At 54.9% G+C, this 20,686-nt stretch overlaps 1 protein-coding gene across 1 annotated transcript; it reads right to left on the minus strand.

Annotated features, from left to right (window-relative positions):
- Positions 1-6,096: 6,096 nt before the first annotated feature.
- Positions 6,097-16,072, minus strand: PKDCC (protein kinase domain containing, cytoplasmic). Its single transcript, XM_045828070.1, has 7 exons — positions 15,254-16,072; positions 10,934-11,056; positions 10,042-10,313; positions 9,358-9,437; positions 8,994-9,101; positions 7,253-7,426; positions 6,097-7,028 (listed from the first exon to the last, which is right to left on the minus strand). The coding sequence occupies exons 1-7, from the start codon at positions 15,890-15,892 to the stop codon at positions 6,943-6,945; spliced, it is 1,482 nt and encodes a 493-aa protein (XP_045684026.1). The 5' UTR covers positions 15,893-16,072; the 3' UTR covers positions 6,097-6,942.
- Between the last annotated feature and the right edge of the window lie 4,614 nt (positions 16,073-20,686).

Here is a 20,686-nt window from a genome sequence, read left to right on the forward strand (position 1 = left end):
ATTCCTAACCCAAAAGTACTCTGTATAAATCTCTTCACCTCAGCAAATTGTTGGAGAGGCTATAGGAAAGAAAAGGTCACTTTAGCATATGTGATAGGATTGTGGGTAATTAAAAAAATTTTTTTTCAGCATGTGAAGTCCATTCCAGGAATAGCACTATCTTGAGACCCAAGTCAAATAGTACTAAATGTGTTAAGCAGAGGCCTATGTTTAAAGAAGAAACTCATTTGCTCTTAATAACTGCAAAATGCTGCATAGCTTAACGATGGAGTCACAAAACTCCACATAGCATCAAAGCCTGGTTCAGAAAGATACCGGAGGCCAAGATACAAGACAAACTGTCTTTCCCGATTAAGGCATCTTTGTGCCCTAAGTACCATAGTCATTTCTTAGAACAATGGCTGCCTTTAAAATTTTTTATTGACAGGAGGAAAAAAAATGACTGAACAAGACCAGAGCATTTAAAGGTAATCTATATCCTATAAACAACCTAAAGAGCTGTGTAAACAAGGTGATATGCAATAAAATGAAATGTGATACAGATAACCTCGCTATTATATTCTGAATGAGTTCAGATTGATAACAGTGCCTTAAATCTCCAAGTAATGGAAAGCAAAGCATACTGTGCATTTTATTTTTATTTTGCCTGCATGTCTTTCCTCAAACAAATGAGCAGGCTGATAGTATGGAAGGGCAGGACAAAATGTGAGCCTCTGCTTGAGACTGACCTCTGTGCTAAAGAACGGAAGGGCGCCAGAGGGGCTTCTGGGAAATGGGCCACAAGTTTTGTTTCCACGCCAGGCAAGTCAGCAGAACCTCTAAGGGCAGGATTATGGAGCACTTGAGCAAAACTCCGCCTCCGGTGGAAAGGCAGCCTGTCTTTGGTAAGGAGAAATCATGCCTTCCTAATCTACTAGAGCTCTTTGAAGGGCCAAATAAGTGCATGGATAAGGGGGGAAACAGTAGACACACTCTATTTACACTTTTGAGAAGCCTCTGACAGGCTGCACACCAAAGCCTGTTGAGTCGCCATGGGGATGGGGGGAATGCCTAGCGACAATAGGGAACTAACCGGCTTGGAGATAAGAAATGCAGAGTAAGGATAAACAACCTTTCTCTGGATGGAAAAGAGTTAACGGTGGGGTGCCTGGTGGGGGACTGATGCTCTCAGGGGACCAGTGTAACTGGCCCTCTGTGATTTGAGATGTGACCAGCAAGCCCTTTGCTTTCATGAGCCACATGTGGAAATTGGCCTTGTTGCCCTCCAGTCACAGCTCGTATGTTGCCTTGTTGAATTTGTCCACTTTGTGACATCTCTAGTGACATTGTGAGCTCCTGAAAGGCAGGGGGCATATCTGATATTTCAGTATTCATTACAGTGACCAGTGCTCAAGAAATATTTTGTGGTTTGAGCAGTTGAGAGGAGAGTGAATGTGCATTGAAATCCCCTGTCTGGCCGATGACCCTGAGCTCTTCTAGAAGTGTAGGGAAGTAACAGCCAAAGGCTGTAAGCTGCAGGGTGATGCAGGAGGCTCAGGAGTGGCCCAAGACAATCACTGTGGGCGAGAGTAGATGGAGTAAAGCACTAAGTGAAAAACAATTCAAACTGCATTTTCTTTTTATTAGCAACTGTACACAGAGAACCTCCAACGGTGCCTATCAGTTTAGAAAATTATTGTGTAAACTGAGTTTTTGAGGGTGACAGATTGGAAGCTCTCAGTGACAGCCTGAGAGTTATGAGTCACTATAATCCAGTGTTTCTTAAGCCATTTTATATGGTCACCCCCTCCTCCATCAAGTACTCTTGTGGATTTTTTCCTTCCTAATTGTCACCACCTTCATGAAATTTTAATAGCACGGATATACTGTATATCTGTTTATGTACCATGGCCCTTTGGAGGTCCGGAAACCATTCTGATGGCTAGCAGTTTTTCCTCTCCCAAGAATCCAGTTCTGCCTCCTGGGGACGACCATGCCCAGGATGGGAATGTATGCTGCAGAGGACTCCCTGAAGGGTTGGGCCCAATATGCTCCTTCATCCACACGAAACGACAAGCAGCTGAACATCTAAGAATGGAACTGGCCACCAAAAGAGGAAAGGTTTCTCTTGCCGTCCCCTCAAGCCCAAATGAGAAGTGGGGTGGTGTGTTGGGATACGCCTCTGATCTGCTTTCTCCCCTTCTGCCCTTGCTCGCTTAGTGGCCTGACAACTACAGACCTCGCATCAGCTCCCTCTGGCTTCAAGGCAGGTTTGACAATGAAGAGCTCCACAGGACCAGGGTCCCGGGGAGGAAGGAGAGAGCCGTGAGAGCGCGTGTCTCTGGCTCCCTCCTTGTGCGGTCACACAACCTGCCTGGCTGTGTCCTGTGGTGTTTTGACTCCTTCTGGTTTCTGGCAACAGACTGCTCCCCTTCCCTTGGGTAGAGATAATTACGGCTCTATTGCTACTAGCCCCACGTTACAGCGATAATCCCTTGTGGTTCCTCTGTACCCACACACTTGTAAATATATCTTATGTTCATTGTGCCACCCATTTCCTGTTGGAACTCAAATGACGGTGGGGGGAGGTCTTGTCCCTGCACGTCAGAAGAGACATCAGGAGCTGGAATGAGGCCAGCAGAGAACAGGTGAGAGGAGGTGAGGGACTGGGTGAGGTGGAGCAGGAGAAGGAATCACACTCCTAAAAAAGGGTCTCAAAGGGTTTCATGAGGTGGGAGACTATACTTCCCCCTCCATGGTCATCAAAGATCTGCTGGCACTTCAGGGATAATTTAATAAATATTGTGGTCTGTCTTCTTCTTTCATGTAGTTGGGGCTGATGAAGCATTGTCTCCACTCTAGGGGTAGTGCTGGCAGAAGTTGGGCTGTTTGGGGACATCCTCACTCTTTTTTTTTTTTTTTTAAATATTTTATTTATTTATTTTTTAGAGAGGGAAGGGAGGGAGATAGAGAGAGAGAGCGAGAGAAACATCAATGTGTGGTTGCTGGGGGTTATGGCCTGCAACCCAGGAATGTACCCTGGCTGGGAATCGAACCTGGGACACTTTGGTTCCCAGCCCTCACTCAATCCACTGAGCTACGCCAGCCAGGGCGACATCCTCACTCTTATGGGATGATGCTGGAGAGGCAGACCTGGTCTCCTTTGTCTTTTGGGCTTCCTGTGAAAGGCAGGCTGTGAGTCTGGGAATCCTTCCCAAGGGAAGCAGCAGGTTTGAGTGGGTCATTGATCTCTCGGGCCCCGGGGTACACTGTTGCTGTGGGAGATGATGGGTAATGGGAAAGGAGCACAGGCTTTTAGGGACAATCGCCCAGGCCTCAGTCCCGGCTCCTCACCCCTCTGGGCTGTCACACCTCTCGTACTGCTGCAGTGAGGATTAAAGGGGAAGGTGTGGCAGCCTCTCCTCCTAGGAGACTGAGTAGTCTCCTGCTCTGAGTCTAACGTGCCTCTTCCTGTCTCTGACCCTGGGAGCAGCGGGAAGACCCAGCCTCACGTGCTCTGCTCCGGACTCCAAAAGCTATAAAGTGAAAGCAAGAAGCCGTTGTCATAGATTGGGGGGATTGTCATAGATTGTCATAGATTGCACATTATCCTGAAGCCTCCTAATCCCATTTTCTGCTTTCCTGTTAATCCTCTTCCTCCTTCTGTCTTCGGCACACTCAACTCCCAGGGCACTGACCCGGTGTGGGGGAAGCTGGGCTCCACCAGCTCCGGGCAGTGGCAGTGTTGGCTGCTAGGCCTGCTAGAGGTGGAGCACGGGATCAGCCTGGCTGTGCATGGGTCGCCCCCAGCCAACCCGGGTACTCTGCCAGCTCACTCACAGCAGTAATAACGACAGGACCGGCCAGTATTTCCTAAGCACTCACTGTTTGTGGACACTGGCTAAAACCTTTCTGCCGTGATTTTACACAATCACTCTAACTCCTGTGAAGCAGATATTATTGATCTAAAATTTGCAGATGAGGACATGGAGGCTCAGGGGTTTGTTACAGCCCAGATCACACAGTGAGCAAAAACCAGTCCTGCCAGAATTCCTCCAGAGCCTTGTCGGGGACCAGTGGCAGCCCTGGAAAGAACCCGTCTCTGGCGCCCTTCCCCTGGCATTGTACCCGAGGCTTCAGTTGGGTGAATAGATTACTTCCATACACTACACCTGGGTATGGCTGGCTGTGCAGTGGCGTGGAAAGGACCTGGACTTTGGGGAGGTTGGTGCAGGTGGGGGAATGGTTCTGGCTTGAGCAGGAAGGGGACAGAATGTCCCCAGGAATTCAAAGATTTCCGGGGAGACAGGTGGCTACCTGTAAATGGCTATCTGGCGGGGGCGGCGGGGGCGGGGGAGTGATTTCTGCGGCAGGCTTTCACTCACTATATCCCCTTCCTTTCAGGGCCCTCCATCACCTCTCTGTTCCCAGCTGCAAACGCCCTTCTCTCTGCACGCCCCTGGCCAACCGTGCCCCCAGATACAGGTTCCGAGGCATGACTCACTCATGAAGGGAGAAGCCATGTACTGTCCCTTCAGCCACCTGTGGGTGAGTCTTTCTAAAAAGGTTTTCTGGGCTTTGAACCTCCATTTAGTTTGTCATACACTCACAGTGAGTACACACTCCCTCACTCTTAGATCGCTCTTGCTCCCACCTCCCCTCGGAGACAGGCTTGGAAGTTAGGGCTGCGTTTTAATGCTCTCCTGTGAGCTGGGCTTCAGTTTTCAGGTCTGTAAAACTGGAACAACCATTCCTCATAGGACAGAGACTGCCACTCTCCATGGACCAGTGAACCCCTTGTTTGGAAACTTCCAGAATCTCAGAAGGTAGTGCTGGGTTTATCTTCAGCTGTCTCTCTCCTCACCATCACACAGTCCCTGGGCCCTGTGATGCTCTCTGTTGAATGTAAGCAGTTTTTTTCTTTCCCTCTGGACTGCATGGCCCCCACAGGCCTTCCCTTCTGCACCCTGTGGCACCTCCTGGGGCCAGTGTGCGAGGAGTCCCCTTCCCGCTCTCGGAGCCCCACCGGCTGCTGGGCAGTTGGAGAACAGAGAGCGTGGGGCAGGCTGCATGTGGTGTGTGTGAAGTCAGCTGAGGAGAGAGGTCTGGAGGCTGATGAAAGCTGAGGCCCTCCTTGGAAGGTGGCGACTGCAGGGGCTCTGACCCTTTCCCCACCAGTCACCATGCCCAGGTGGCCAGAGGCAAGATGTGGGGTGTGTGGGTCAGGTGTAGTGGGGGTGGGGGCAGCCCTGAGGGTCCAAGTGGCGTCCATGATGAGGACTCCAGAGCTAACACCGGCTCCTCCATCACTTAGGACATTTTGCATTTGAGAAATTACACCAACCACATCTGTTGAGGAGAAATGGGGCTGAGTTAAAGTTTGGTTATTCTTTGTAAAACTCTCAAAGGTTTGTGCACTTGGAGAATGATCTAGAAGCAGAAGAGGGTCCAGGAGAGAAGAGGTGAGGTTTCAGGTTAGAAGTCTTGCATCCACACTGGGGCTCTCCAGAGGCCTCAGCGTGATCTTCAATTCAACCCTTACGTCCTTTTGATCTGGGCTTCCCTACACTTGGGCCTTCCCCTGCTAGACCCTCCCTCCTAAAACCTCGAGGAGGGGGCTGGTCTTTTCCGAGGCCTTCCTTTCTCTTTACTGTCCACACATCTCTCGCTCAGAGAAAGGCTCGGAAAAGGAGTAGTGCCCATTACCTTGTGGAGGGCAGTGGTGGAGATGGCCAGGCTCCAAGCCTGTGCGGAGCAAAGCTGACCTGACGGCAGGTTGCCTGGGGTCCCCTGAGATGCCTGACATGAGGACATCGTGGCTTTGGGTAAAGGCTCTATCTGTAAGAAGCCGGTGTGTGCTGAAACGCAAACCTCCTCAGGGGAAGGAGTCCCCTGTGTCTTTTGTCGGGACATGGGTGTGGGTGGCCAAGAAGGGAGGTGGGCGCCGTAACAGCAGGGCCTGAAAAGACATTTTGCCAACTTCCGTGTTTGCCGTGGAGATTTCACTGCCTCAAAGGTCACCCCTCATGACACGCTACCCCTCCCCACAAACATACACCGAAGACATAACCCAGGACCAGTAAGTCAGCCCAAGAAACTATGGCTTGGGAAGAGGCCTTGCTGTGAAATGTCATTTTATTAATTGATTGACTTTTTTTTTTTTTTTACAAAAATAAACATTTTCATGAACAAGAATTACAAAAGCTTCCGGATATACAAACTCCAGGAGGAGGGAGAGGCTGGTTTTGGCTGTTTTTTGGCTTTCACTGAAAGCAAATGAGGCAGAAAGGCCCCGGCCCCACCCCCACCCCAGGTCCTGGCTCAAAACGCAACCTGCTCCTTGACCCCATGTCTTGGCTCATACCATGCATGCTCCGCAGCCCTTGTCCCGGGGCTGGCCTATGAGAGACCCTGGTCAGGTGGCCAGAGGTGGCCTCCCTGGGTACAGAATCATTGACTTCCCGGAGCATCCCGTCCAGTCTCCTGTCCGGAGCTCAGCTGAGAGGACACTCCATGACCGATTGTCCTCACACAGCCCCCGCTAGGCCATGACACCTGCAGCAACAGCAGCAGCAGCAGCAGCAGTTGGGGCTTTGGCTACATTCTCACACTACGAACACAGTGTTGGAGCTGCCCACGGAACTGTCCCAGTGAGGGGCAGAGCCCCAAAGGGAAGACCAGCCCGTGCCTTGCTGGCAGCCCAGAGGGTTGGAGAGGCGGTCAGCTCCCCACCCCAGGGATCCCTCGCCCTGGAGCCAGCAGTCCCACACTTAGACTGGCAAACTCACATTTCAACATTTGGCATTATTGCACATTGTCCTGGTCACCTTGGTCTGTCTGGGATGTCAGCCTTGTCTGCAGTGGCTCCTAGGTGACATGCAGTGCTGCTAGTGCAAGTCACTCCCTCCACAGGCAAGCCCAGCGGCGGGGATAGTCAGCTGGTCAGCTGAGCCCGCAGACAGGTCAGCCAGAGGCCCTCACATACGTGGTTTTGTTGAGGTCAGGGACCACATGGCTCCATCCTGTCTTGAAAAAGACCAGCTGCCGACCTGGGGGCAGAGGTGAAGGGTAAATAGGTCTGGATGTTTCTCTCCCTGGGGGCAGGACCTACGATGCCTGCCTTGAGGACACATATACTTGTCTCTTATCATCTCCGCCTTCTTGTCTTCGCAACATCTCTGGCTTCTGGCGGGGGTGGGGGGCCACTACCTATCCATCTCTTCTGGGAAAGTCCAGTCACCTCCCCTCACGATGTCCTGTCCTACCGCCTCACCTGTCCAGGTGGTCTGGTTGGTGACCACAAAGGCCCGGCACTGCGCATGGCTCTCACAGACGTCCACGGCCTCGGCCAGGTTGAACACGGAGAGGAGGCAGCCTCCGTGGTGGTACGAGGGCCAGCAGCGGTAGTCCTCCTGGGGGATGGTGCTGTCTGGCAGGCGCTGGTACTCTGTGGGTTGGGGACGGAGCTCAAATGAGAACTTTGTGTGCCCAGGGGTGAGGGCTTGGCTGCTTTCTAAAAAGGGCAGGAAGATTCATTTCCTAAGAGAAAGCTGAAATGCAACCCAGTCGCCCTAGCATGGAGATGAAGGCAGCCAGCGCTCCAAAACTGGGCTGGCTGGCTCTTCAGTAAAGGCAGCGCTCAGATTTAGTTTTGGGGAGACACTTATCTCCCCAATCTAAGAACACGCAACTGGCTCAGGCAGCACATGGTGACGGGCACGTGTGAGGGATAAACGCACACCCAGAGTCACTGGCTGTCCGGGTGGCTGCTGAGGTCAGGACACTTTGGGCATTTAGCTCGGGTTTCTCAGACTTCACATGTGATTCTCCAGGGAATACTGTTAAAATGCAGATTCCGATTCAGAAGGTCTAGGGCGGCCTTCTTCCTGGCCTTGGGGGAGAGGTTAGGCAGGCCCTTCAGATAAGAGGCAGTGGGGGATTTTTGAAGTTAAGAGGCATGCAAATGAGTGATACATAAAAAATACTCTTTGGGAATCCACAACTTGAGTGTTTGGGGAAAGGGCTAGAGGAAGAATCTGAGATCTCTGTATTACACAGAACGAGCCTCTGAAATTGGCCCTGTCAGGAGGCAGGCTTGGCTCAGCTGCAGACTGCCCGGTCACCTCTCACCCGAGCGACTGCCGGAGTCTTTCCCACTGCCTGGGGACCCTGCTCTGCACTGACAGTGCCGGAGCCCTGGGCCTCTGGCCACCCCACCCTCCTGCCTCCTTCCTCTACCAGGGACTAGACCAAAGTCCAGGGCTGGCTGTGATTTACAGCCCCATAAACGGCGTCCTCAGGGACAGAGCCAGCCATTGTTCACCTCGTTAAACTTTATTTACAGGGCTAACGAGGGCTCCCCTACCCTTAAGACTGGCCGGAGCTCCTTGAATATGGAGGCTGCCCACCCCTTGCCCCACCAGCCAACCATACTAAATCCCATGGCCTCAGCTAGGGACCGCAGCTCTAAACAGTGACCAGGATCCTCCCCCTGCTCCAGGGCTTCCTTGCTGGTTTCAGTGTGGAGGCCCCCTCTACCTCCAGCTGCCCTCCTAGCCCCAGAAGTGGAGAGGAAGGAAAGAGAAGCAAACATACATTGTGTTCCAGCTGTGGAATAGGAACTGGGTTAATTGCTTTCACACACTTCACCTGGTATTTAAACCCGTAAGACTTTTGTGAGCTAGGTAATATTAAACCCAATTCACAGATGGGGAAAGTGAAGCTCAAGGTGTAACTTGCTCAAAGGCACACAGACTGCACATAGTACAGTCTGGAGTCACTCAGAGAAGGGGTGTCAATGCCAACCCCCCAGTTTAAGGGCCAAGTTCTAGTTCTAGTTCAGCCAGAGATGAGACTCCGAGTGAAGGCTGCACAGTCAGCAGTCTGTGTATCATGCCAAGTGAGTCTCAGAGGGGGCATGAACCACTTAGTCCAATCAGCGAGACTGGTCAACCCTTCCCCCCCCACCTATTTCCCATCTCCCTGGCCCCTGGATCCCTGCGGGGGCTACTCACCGGCCCTGCTGCCTGCGGTGGAGTTCTGCAGATACTGGCCGCTCCGGTACAGATGCAGCACCTTCTCCAGCTGGGCCAGGGTCTCGTCCACCCCCCACGTGAGCTCGCCTGCAGGGTGCAGTGTGGCTGTGAGGGGGGACATGGGCTCCTACTCCTCCCCTCAGTAGGCAGCTAGCTGCCTCTCCCTCTGTCCCTCTGGAGCCGGGCCCAGATGACTGGTGGACTGGGGAGGAACTCTGCCACAGCATGCCACTTTGGGAAACGATGGCTTCTGGACCGTGTGCTGTCCTAGGTCATTCTTGTCCCCACACCGGCTGGGGGAGGGTCGGGGTGATGGGAAGCAGATGGGCCCTGGAGAGCTCACCTGTGGCGTTGACAATGCTGTCCAGCAGAGGCCGCAGTGAGGGGGGGGCACTGTGGGGAAGGAGGTATGTGAAGAAAAACCTGGGGTGGAGAGAAATCAGGGGCTCAGCGGGCCAGCCTTTGGGGATACATCCTTCCTCTCAGCCAATGTGGGAGAGAACCCTGATCTCTCCAGGGAGCCGGATCCCTCAGGCCTACCAACGAGGCAGATCCCCAGTGTGTACACGGAATCTATTCAGACGCAGCCTTGGGGTCTGGGTGCATGCTGAGGCCACAGCAAACCTACCAAACACATCAGAGGTCCGTTTCCCCACCCCTCAGCCCCTCACTACCCCCCAGCTGACCTGTGCCAGAGCAGCCCCGTGGCTGGGGCCCAGACTAGGGGAGGAGGGGCTGTGTCAGTGTCACTAGCCTTAAGCTCTAAGTCTGAGACTATTTTAAGAAGCCTCCAGCTGCTGCCCCCAGCCCAGATTCTCCCTGGAGCTATTTTTAGCCTCACCATCAGGAGCCTGAATGTTCCCTTCTTGACTGGTAGAAGCCTTTCCCCTCCCTGCTCCTCCACTGGCCGAGGCTGAGCCTCCCACTCTGTCCAGCCTCCTGGACCTCGCGTGGGGGTGCTCTCCCAGCCATGCCATCCCAGGCCCTCTCCCCCCACTGGCTTTCCTGAGTAGGGGGTGGAGGTCACCTGTAGGCATTATAGAGGTTGCGCCTCTCATTCATGCCCTCGCACCAGCCCTGCGCTGAGCAGGGCAAAGTGAAGTTCCTGGCCGGAAACTCGAGGACGCAGTCGGCGCTGCTCGTGCACGGTGTCTCCTCCACGCGTGCATCATCCAGGTCCGTCACCTTCAGCTCCCCATCCACCAACACAAACTGCCGGGGGCGGAAGTCCAGCAGAGTGACCGAGCCCAGCGGGGAGTGGGCCAGGTGGTGGAGAAGGCGGCCCAGGCTCAGGCAGATCTGAGGGCAGACACAGGGCTGCTCACTGCCTCTGTCCTGGGAGGGGACCAGGGGACTTCAGGGCTCCCTCCTTTGGAACTCCAGACTTAGCTCACTGGGACCTGGCCTTTCTTTTAAAGGCCCCAGTGCTCACCCAGGACTGAGGCCAGGGGCCTTAGAGAGCAAGCCAGAGGTTTTTTATTAACCCTTGGCTGGCCTGACCCTCAAGGTAACATGGAGTGAGTGGGCGGTGGGCAGCAGGGATGTCTGAGGATAATGGGTCCCCTCCCTGAAGCTGCATCCTGAGTGTAGCTGTAGTCCAGTGCCAGGAAAGAGGAGGAGAGTCCAGATGGCTTTAACGTGTTTTCTAGTCCTAGGACACTGACCCTTCTGCAACCAAGCTGAAAGTGTATGTGGGGGAGGGGGAGTGTATGGGTGTGTGTGAGAGTAGCAGAAGCACAAAAAACTCCTGGGTCCTCTATCTCTTGCTTCCTTTTTTTTAACCCTTTGGCTGATGGCCGAGTCAGCTTTGCTCCATCCCTCCCTCCCTCTCCCTCTGCTGAGGAGGAGTCGAAGCTACTCTGGAGGGCTGGCCTTCTAAGGGAGAACCATTCCAGCGCCCGGCCCTCCTTCCTGCTCACTCGGAATCGATCCTCCCAGGACGTCTGTAGCAGCTGGATCATCTCCACAGGGGCGCCCAGCTCTGTGATGGTGGTCAGGGTGTCCGGGATGTCCTCGCTGTCCTGGTAGCAGTAGCCATAGAGCTGGGGGAGGCCCAGGGTGGGTCATTAGGTCCCAGGCTGGGGGGTGGGGTGGGGACAGAGAAGGGATAGGCTATCCTATGCCCCCTCTGCCACCATTCCTCCTCCTGGGCCCTTCCCTAGGCTTTTGTGTCAGCTGGGGTCAGAAGAGAGGAGAAGCGTTGCCTGGGAAGCCTGCCTTCTATCCCTGTAGCCCGAGTTCCCACTGACAGCATCAGCTGCTTACCTCTTGCCACGCAGGCAAATGGGCCAGTCTGGCCACCCTGTGTTAACTATGAGCTAAATGTTTTACAGGCATAACTCAATTCTTATAATGACCTCAAATGAACATAGTCGGTACTATTATAATAGGCACTATTATCATCTCCAATTTACAGCTGAGCAAAGCAACTCAGAGAGGTTAAGTTACTTGCACAAGGTCACACAGCTAATGAATTCAGGAACCAGGATTCAAATTTATTCCACTGATTCTACAGCCGGGTTCTTTCCAAGAATACCATTGGCTAATCAACAAGCCAGTAAATGGTTATTGCATCTCCTTCCCTGCTCCAATCCTTGCCCATTTCTCATCATTTCCACTTTGTTGGCAGTTTCACTTTGTTTTCTGCGAGGTCTTGTGGGAGGAAAAACAAGCTCCCTCAGGATTGGTAACAAGCATTAAGAACAAAGATGCTAAAGGGCATGTCCCTAGGTGTTCTCCACACACGTTGGTGGGCGGGGGCCATATGGGGCCACATGCATCGGTGGGGGTGGTAGTGAGGCACAGCCCCCGGGGAAAGGTCAGTTCTTGGGGGCATGGTCACAAAGGCCGGCCCACCCCATAAGCTCTGCAGAGGAGCGTGGTATAGCTCAGCTGCTCAGGGGCTTCTGGAAAGCCCAGCCTGACTTTGTCACTAACACCTAAACCAGCATCCACAGAGAACCCGGCTTCCCCTGGCCTTGCCCACCACACTGCACATCAGCTGGGGACAGACTGTGCCCGAAAGCGCCAGTGTCCTGTGGGGTAGGAACACAAAGGCTGAGCTGTCCACGCCAGAGCAGGGAGAAAGGAGAGTTGCACAGTGGGGGTGAGGGTGGCAGGGTCAGCCAAGCCCATGAGCTAGATGTCCCTGCACACTGTCACCCTTCATGCCATCATTCACACCCTTCCCGGCTCTGCTCTGGGCCCTCACATACCTCCTTCCACCCCAGGAGTGCCCTTGCAGCTCCCTGTCCCTGCAGCCGGCTGTCCTAGCCCTGCTGGCACGAGGGAAGGCACCAACACCGCCTGCCATCAGACCATGAGGGCTTCAACTTGGGGGACGTGGGGGCAGTCCCAGGAACCCTCTTCTTCCCTCTCTCTCCACCCCCCACCTCCCTCCCCAATCAGCCCAGGAAGGCCCCAGACCCTGGTGGGGAGGGGGAAGGTAAGGAGAGCGGCCCTGGGGCCTGGTTCTCATTTTCTTGCCCAGAGTCTGAGCCTTTGTGGGAAACTTCTGAAGGTTATTAAACACCCGGAGGTCATTAAATGCGCTGTTAACGAGGTATTAATCAACACCCCTCAGGAAAAAATAAAAAGACACCATTATCCCCCCCCCCCCCCCAGGAAGCGTGAGGCTGAGCATTTCAGTCGCATCTTTTGTTCATTTGGGAGAAGAAATATACTCTAGCAGGGCCAGAATCTGGGTCCAGGCAGGCCTGGGGCCTCCCAGGACAACGGGGGGGGGGGAGGGAAGACCCTTGTGCCCTTTGACCCTAGGCTACAGCAGCATCTATCACGTGAGGGAGACTGTGTGTGTGTGTGTGTGTGTGTGTGTGTATCGGGGTCACAGAAGAGGGATAGAGGAATCTTGCTCAGGCAGTCTCTGGAGGCCACAGCAAGGCGCTGGAAGGTGCCCTGTGGGACATGCCACCCTGGGCATTTTTTATTAGAACCCAAAGCACCCACTTTGGGGCCACCAGAGACGGGGAGAGGGACTCTGGCGGCCCATGGGAGTGGGAACTCTAAGAAAAGCGTCCTCTGTCTCCTCCCCAGTTCGACAAACAGTCAAATGGTTTTGAAATTTCTAAATGATTAAAAGGTATTAAAACGACATTATTTCTAGTTCCCTGCACACCCTCACTGAAGCCTCCTGAGCAAGAAGACCCCATGGCACGCTTCCCTGGCAGCAGAGGTGGCATTGCTGAAGAAGCCAGAGGGACACTGGGCTGGGGGCTGGGGAATAAAAGGGGGAGACCCACTCCCCAAGCAGTCCCTGAACTGAACTCACACTAAGAGACCACTGCTTCCCTGTGATGGTAGCTTTTCATCCATCCCCCGACAGAAAGGACCTGGGACCTTACCCAGCATATAACACGTGCCCTAGGGCAACTAACCCCAGCCTCTGACCCTGAGAGTAGCACAGCCAGCCCCAGACACAGCCAGTCTTGGTTTAGTGAGGGAATGGGTGAAAACTATTTAGCTGTAATTTTTTTCTTTGGCACCTTGAGATTTGGGCTGGGGCCTGGTATTACAGTGGAGGCCCATTCTGTGGTACGTATGGAGGTGCTTAGCTGGATGCTTATCAGGACATTTGGGTCGGGTGAGGGAGGGAGGGAGAAGTTCCTTAAGAGACAAGAAAGCACATCAAACTTCAAACCTGTCCAAGGGAGGGGAGGGTCTTGAGTCAATTAACACTAATGTCCTGCTAAGTCACTCAAAACCTTGTCCACTGACTCAGAATCTGGCTGACACCCCAGGGTTTCCAAAAAGCAGGGGCTTTCCAAGAGCCCCTGGAAGCAAAGAGAACAAGATCCTCCCAGTTAGAGTGGCCACGTAACCAGCCGCTCGCTCCCTTAAGCTCCAGATGCAGTGTCAGCCATGCAACCAGCCATAACCACCCACAACTGCTGGCTCTGCCCACCCGCCAGCGACGCCACTAGTTCAGAACCCAGAACTCAGTCCCAAGTGTCTGACCAGGGCTGGGGAGACTGAGAACCAGTAGGACTATACACAACTCTCTGGCCTACCTGTCCTATTCTGCATATTCTTCAATGCCCGCCTAGGCCTGGGGTCCATCTCACTCCTGAGGAAAGGGGAAGGGACTGGAGTTTCTAGAGTTTCTAATCAGTTTTGCTGGGTGCAGAAAGGTTCATTTGAGTGGTCTAGGAGGTGGAAGGTGTGGGCAAGTTTCCTCCACTGCAGAGTCTGCACGCATGACAGTTTACTAGGCCAAGAGCAGTCAGGGATTCCCTTCTCTGTCTACACAGACATGTGCTAAGGGAACAGTTTGTCTAATTCTAGGGCCAACTCAAGGACAGAGAGCTAGCAGGGAGGAGGATGTGGCTGTGGGTTGTGTCAGGGCAGTGCTGGGACTATGACAGGCCCCCTCTCTTAGTCTAGCCTGGAGTCTCATCTTTCCCCTCTACCCCCAGTGAACAGGAGAGACAGAATCCCATTTAATAGAAACTTGGGCATCTGGCGTTCTCAGTCTTGGCCATATTTGCTCAAATAATGGGACCCTCAGACTGCAGGCCCTGGGCCTGTCCCCTGAACACTGAGCTAAGACCCCAAGGCTTCCCCAGGGGTTCAAGGGCCCACTGTAAGGCCCAGAGAACCCCAGGATCATTTCTGGGAAGGGGTGTGCACTTTCCCAACTACTACCCAATCCCCTCCCGGCCGTCCAGGGATTTCTGGATGGAGTAAAGGGTGGGAATGTTCTTTGGGAATCAAGCTGGACACAGGGTCTCTTTCTAGCCCTTCCCAACCCCACTGCTGTCCCACCCCACCTTCAAAGCCAGATAAGTCACTATTTGGAAGCTGAGAGAAATGGAGTTCAGATTCCACCAAGAAAGAGGACCCTATCGCTGCAGCTGGGGTCTTGACTCAGGGATGACTGCTGTCCTGTGCCTGGGCTTAGGGTTATTTCCTGAAGCAGGGTTCTACGTCCTCATGACCCCACCCCAAGTTGGGACCCTCTGTCCTCCAGAGATACGGTGTGGAACCAGAGAAGCCCAGGAGTCCCTGTTACAGAGGACGCCCACCCAAAACTGAGAGGTGGGGTAGTATAGTGGGAAGTAGCCACGGTCCAGGTTCTGCTTCTAGCTTAATCTGGGCACAATCATTGGGGTTCCGTTCTTTTTTTTTTTTTCCTATAAAACCAAGGGTTCTTTTCCAGCCGGAGGGACCGGACCTGAGCACGTCCAGCCAGCACCCTTACCCCCGCACCCTCACCCTCGTACCTGCAGCACGTTGGGGTGCCGCAGCCGCTCCAGCAGCACCATCTCCTTGAGTAGCTTGTGGGCCGCCAGCCGATAGCAGCCCCTCCGTGCCCCGAACTCGCGCACGCAGCTACCCAGGTCGTGGCCGCTGAAGTCCACCGCCTTGAGCGCCACCGCGGCGCCGCCGGGCAGGCGGACCCGGTACACGGCCTTGGTATAGCCGGAGCCCACGTACTGTGTGCCGGACACGTTGCGGAGCGCAGCGCAGCCCAGGCGTGGGACCGGGTCGGGAGACCCCGGTCCGGGAGCCGGGGGCCAGCCCGGGGCGCCGTCGGGCAGGGGCCGGGCTCGCGGGGGCCGGGGACGCTGCAGGCCCGGCCCGCCCGGAGCCAGGTCCATCAAGCGCCGCCGCTCCGGCCGGCCGGCCCCGGGCGCGGGGCCCCCGCGGGAATAGCGCTGCACCTCCTCGTAGCGCGCTCGGATCTGCCGGGCCAGCTCCCCGCGGCCCCCGCGACGGCCCGGGCCCGGGGCTGGGGAGGGCCCTGGGGACTGGCCTGGCCGCGGAGGCTCGGAGCCCGGTGCGAAGAGCACGTTGAGGACGGAGCCCAGCAGGAAGGAGGCGCAGAAACCCGCGGCCACCGCCACCCGCCGGCGCCGCATCGCTCCCCTCCCCCCCGGCCGGCCGGCCCCGCGCGGCTCCCCGGGCCCCGGCCCCGGGAGGCTCAGGCTCCGAGGCGGCTCCGCTCTGCGCCCCACCGGCCCCCTGCCCAGCTCGTGCGCATGGCCCCGGCGGCCCCGACCCCGGCCCCGGCCCCTCGCGGGCGGCACATCGGCCTGACACTTGCCTTCCTCCCGCCCTGCCCCCGCCGCTTATAAGGCCCGGAGCCGCCCCCGCCTCCGCCCCCTCCGCCTCCGCCTCCCAGCTCCCGGCCCGAGAGCGTCCTCGGCACCGCCTCCTCCGGCCTCCCGGCCCGGCCTTCCCCGCTGACTGACAGCGGGACCTCCTCCCGCGGCCGTCCCGGCCTGGGAAGCGGCGCGGAGGCGGCTTCGGCCCTGCCCAGCCGAGGCCCCCTTAACTCCGGCGGGGGAGAGGGGGAGGGGCCGGCGGCGGCCCCTCCAGGCGCGGGGCTCCGGGCCCAGAGGGAGGGAGGATAACGGGGCCGTGGCTGCCGGATAACGGACCGGGAGGCGGGTAACGGAGCCGGGTGGGCGGGGGGGGGGGTAGTAGAAGAGGGGCCAGGGCGCAGGTAACGGACTTCGGCGGGGACGAACGACTGGGTCCGGGGTGCTGGAGATCCGTGTGATGCCAGAGCGCCCTCCCTGGGACCCCGGGCCGGGGCCCGAGGGGGCGCAGGGAATGCGCGTGGGTCCCGCCTCCAGCTGGTGGGGCTGGGGGTGGCGGCTCCTCGCCCAGTCCCGGATTCGCGGGCGGGGTGGGAGTGGGGACGAGGCGGCAAGAAACTTGCACCTGCGAGCGCGCGTGGGACGGGAACTCTGGGATCAGAAGAATGACCATGAGATTTTCGGAGATGCCCTGTTCAACCTCCTCTACCAAGTCTTTCTGATTTCTGGTTTTCCTTCTCCCAAACTCCCTCTCCGCCTCCAGATCCGCGCAGTAAGACGCGGTCAGCCGCGAATCACGAACTATATGCATGCTAGTAGTTTCTTCGAAGAGTGCGTTTTTACCCACGGACATGCGTGGTCCAGACTGCGGAGTGTGGCGTTGGTGCGTCTGAAGAGGCAGGCCCCTGTGTCGGAGGAAGGGAGTGGGTACTTTGTGTGCAAGTTGGTGCTGACTTCACCAGAACCTCTGGTCCCTCCTCCTCCCTCCCTGATTGCATCATTAGTGCTAATTGAGGGGCTTTCACACGCCAGTGCATTAGCTGTTTGGAGTGAACTCCCCCTCCTGGGAGAGATAAGCCTCTGCCCCTCCCCCTCGCAGCATTCCCCTTCCCCACCGCCCTGGAACTGTCCACCTAGATCCTCTCCTGTTCCTGGGCACCTTCCTCTCTCCCTCTGGCCCCGGACTGACGAATCTCCTTCTTCCTCGTAGTGTCCGAGATCGCCTAAAGAGTGTGGGGAGCGGGGGTAGGGCCCAGAGCCTCCCTTTTAGTGGGGTGTCAGGGTGGGGAGATTTTCCTGCAGGGGCCGCAAAGAATCTGTCGTTCCAAAGAATGCAGAGCCGCTGTGATGAGAGGGCAGGAATCTCTGCCCAGTTCTTTCGGACGTGGAAGAGCAGAGAGGACTGAATCCTTGATCCCAGCCCTGATTCCTGGGGTCCCGAAGACTCGGAAGGCTGGGGTCCAGTCTAACTTAGCAAGCATGGGAGAGGCAGAATCAGAGAAGCCACAATTCTCCCGAGAACCTTGGGTTTGCTGAAGTTGGGTCTGGTTCTGGTTAGCTGCTCTGCCCTGCCCTGGCCCATGGCTGCTGGGTGTTGGGGGAAGGCACTGAGCAGATGCCCTCCCCAGCCCTCACACCAGATGTCTTTGGTCTAATTAACTGCGCTGGGAAAACCAACCTGGGTTTGTAAACAGAGCTACTGGCTAAAGTCAACAGGGAGCAGCAGCAAACAGCAAACATTCCCTTCACACTCAGCTTCAGTTCAATCCAGCCCCCTGGGGAAGAGGAGAGCCTCGCTGATCAGGAGGCCCCCCGGCCCACTGCTGAGTCAGGGAAAGCCTGTCTGCCTCTGTTGACCCCGAGAGGGCTGTTTTCTTACCAGTTCCAGAGGTTCTTCTCCTGGGGAGAAGGGATCCCGAGATAAGCTTTGCCCCACTTCGCACCCAACCCTTCGATCCATGAGGAAGCCCTGGTGGGGGAATATTCCTTAAAGAGCTTTCTTTGGGGCCTGCTGTGCTCTCGGGTCTTGGAGGAGCCTCCGGAGTAGGTAGGGCTTGGCATTGTGGGTCTGTAACTCAGAGTGGGTGAATATAACGCGAACATTGTTAAGTTCGTTACACATCACGTAGGTATTATAATAACACGTTCCAAAATTAGATAATTATTCTTTGCCAAGCTTCAGTGTTTCTGTTATGGTTTGAAAGTTCAGTACACACAGGGGCCGGAGGAGCAGGCACAAATGTGTGTGCAATGTGCACACTCAAGCCCACAGAGCAGCAGCCTCACAGACGAGAACAAAGGCGCACCAACCCTCTCCTTCTCACACTCACTCTGTCTCCCTCACCAGCTCCCAGACACACAGACATACACAGTCTTTGATGGAAATAGGTTTTTGGCCTCTCTGAGAAAAAGGACTTAACTTTTTGAACAGATTAGAGTTTCTGAATCGGCAGTTCTTGAGTTCTTAACCAAATCTTGCTTGTTTGCTTTTTTTTGCCACCCAGAGAGAGGAATCATCCGTTCAAAGAACTGAAAAAGACACAGAACCGCTGCTTCAGGCTCCAGATCTACAATCTGTCCACTTGCCCCGCCTTAAAGAACTGGCAGGGCAGTCTCCTGGGCCTCCAGGACCCGAGTCCTCAGGCCAGTGTCTAGCTCAGAGTGCTGAGGGCTCTCCCTCGGGGCCACTGCAGCCCTGAGAGTGCCTGTCTGGCGGTGTGAAGGCCACTGCTGCAGACACGGAGTTCTCCTGCCCTCCCCTTTGCCTGCCACCCCCCACTCCACCCACACACCGACTTAGATGGCAATTCTTGGGAAGGAAGCACATGGCCCAGACTCCAAAATGCTAAATTCCTTTGGAAATGCCCTTTAGTTCAACAATGTCTACATGTTTTGTCAGGCTGCCCTAGGGTGCCGGGACCGTAATACCAATCTCTCCACAGCCCTCCTCATTGTCTCCCTTTCCCCTCCAGCCTAGGTCTCAAACACTTCTTCTGGGGAGCAGTCGTCCCTTGCTATTCCTGGGGGCACTGGTTCCAGGAATCCTGTGGGTGCCCAAGTCCCTTATAAAAAATGGCGTGGCATTTGCATATAATCTATGCACATCCTCCATGTACTTTAAGTCATCTCTGGATTACTTATAATATCAAATACAATGTAAATAGTTGATATACTGTATTGTTTAGAGAATAATGACCCAAAAAAGGTCTGTGCACCTTCAGTACAGATACAACCATGTGGGCCTAACTATATAGGACAAGTCAGCAACAATGTAACACTTTTTCCCAACTATTTTCTATCCATGGTTGGTTGAACCCTGGATTCAGAGGCTGCAGACATGGAAGGGTAGCTGTATTACTCTCCTGCTCAAAAACCTGGAGCATAAACTAACTCCAGGCCTCTGGGAGCTGGCCCTAGCCCTCCACCTGGCTCTATCCACCGCCCCCCTCTCGTTTCTCTGCACAGAGCCAGGCTCCCCGAGCCTGGCTGACCACAGCCATCCTTTGCAATTTTTCACATTGCCCTCCCACTTCTTCCTCCTCAAAATGCCCTCTTCTGGCCTGTGCGCACAGCCTCTGCTGGCTGGTTCTTCAAGGTCTCCCAGAAAGTAGTGAGTTACAGACAGTGCCTGTCCATCTGGGGTACGTGGGTCCCTGGGATCTTCAAGGTTTATTCTGGGTTCTGAAGATTGATTTCCCTTAAAAAGGAAATGTATAAAATACACTTCTCAGGTCTTAAAAAACTTGGAATAAAGAGCTTAGGACTTGGAGTCAGAGAAACCTGGGCTTAGACTTATTAGTGGGTTGCTTTGGGCAAGTCAGTTAACCTTTGTATGTAGTATTTGTTTTCTCATTAAGAAAATGGGAGATAATAGTAGTATCTACCAGATAAAGTTGTTCGGTGGGTGATATGCAAAGGCATATAAAGTGCCTGGCACAGGGTATGCCCTCAGTGTGTGTCATCTATGGCTCGTATTAATAATAATATTAAACAAACATCTGTGACATGTTAGGCAATCTGGTTGGCTGTACGTCTGCCTAGAGGCAGAAATGACTTTACTTTCTATCTTGGTTTCCACTGGTGAAACCTCTCAGGCCCCTGGGCTCTCTCTGTGCCTGGAATTTTCACTTTTTCCCAAATCAGCAAACCAGCAGTGGATCAGAGGAGGCCTCTCTGCCTTCCCCACCCTGCAGTGAGCTGTGGAGGGGAGATCGTGAATCAGAGCCTGATTCCTGGTGCCATGGTGACCCTGAGCAGGGAAGGCCTCCGCTCTGAGCTCTGGGGACAAGGAACTGGGGAGGGGGAGGGGTGGGTTCAGAAAAGGATGGGGGATGGAAAGAGGTGGAGCCCGGCAGGCTGCTCCCCCCACCCCCCACTTCCCTCAGGTAGGAAGTGAAGCGGACGTTTCCAAAATATAAAAAACAGATGATGAAGGTCAGGTTTCCTACACGTTGGAGAGCGGGAGCCCCAAGGCAGAGTCCCCAAGAAACGATCTGAGACAGAGATGGGGGCAGCGAGCGAAAGAGAGAGGAGACAAGATAGACAAAGATGCAGAAGCGAGGAGACAGACAAAAGCCCCTGGATCTTGCAAAGGGTGATCTGACAAAGAGC

Source organism: Phyllostomus hastatus, unplaced genomic scaffold (assembly GCF_019186645.2).
Source record: "Phyllostomus hastatus isolate PE091 unplaced genomic scaffold, TTU_PhHast_1.1 phas_scaffold_78, whole genome shotgun sequence".
In the NCBI taxonomy this organism is placed as follows: domain Eukaryota; kingdom Metazoa; phylum Chordata; class Mammalia; order Chiroptera; family Phyllostomidae; genus Phyllostomus; species Phyllostomus hastatus.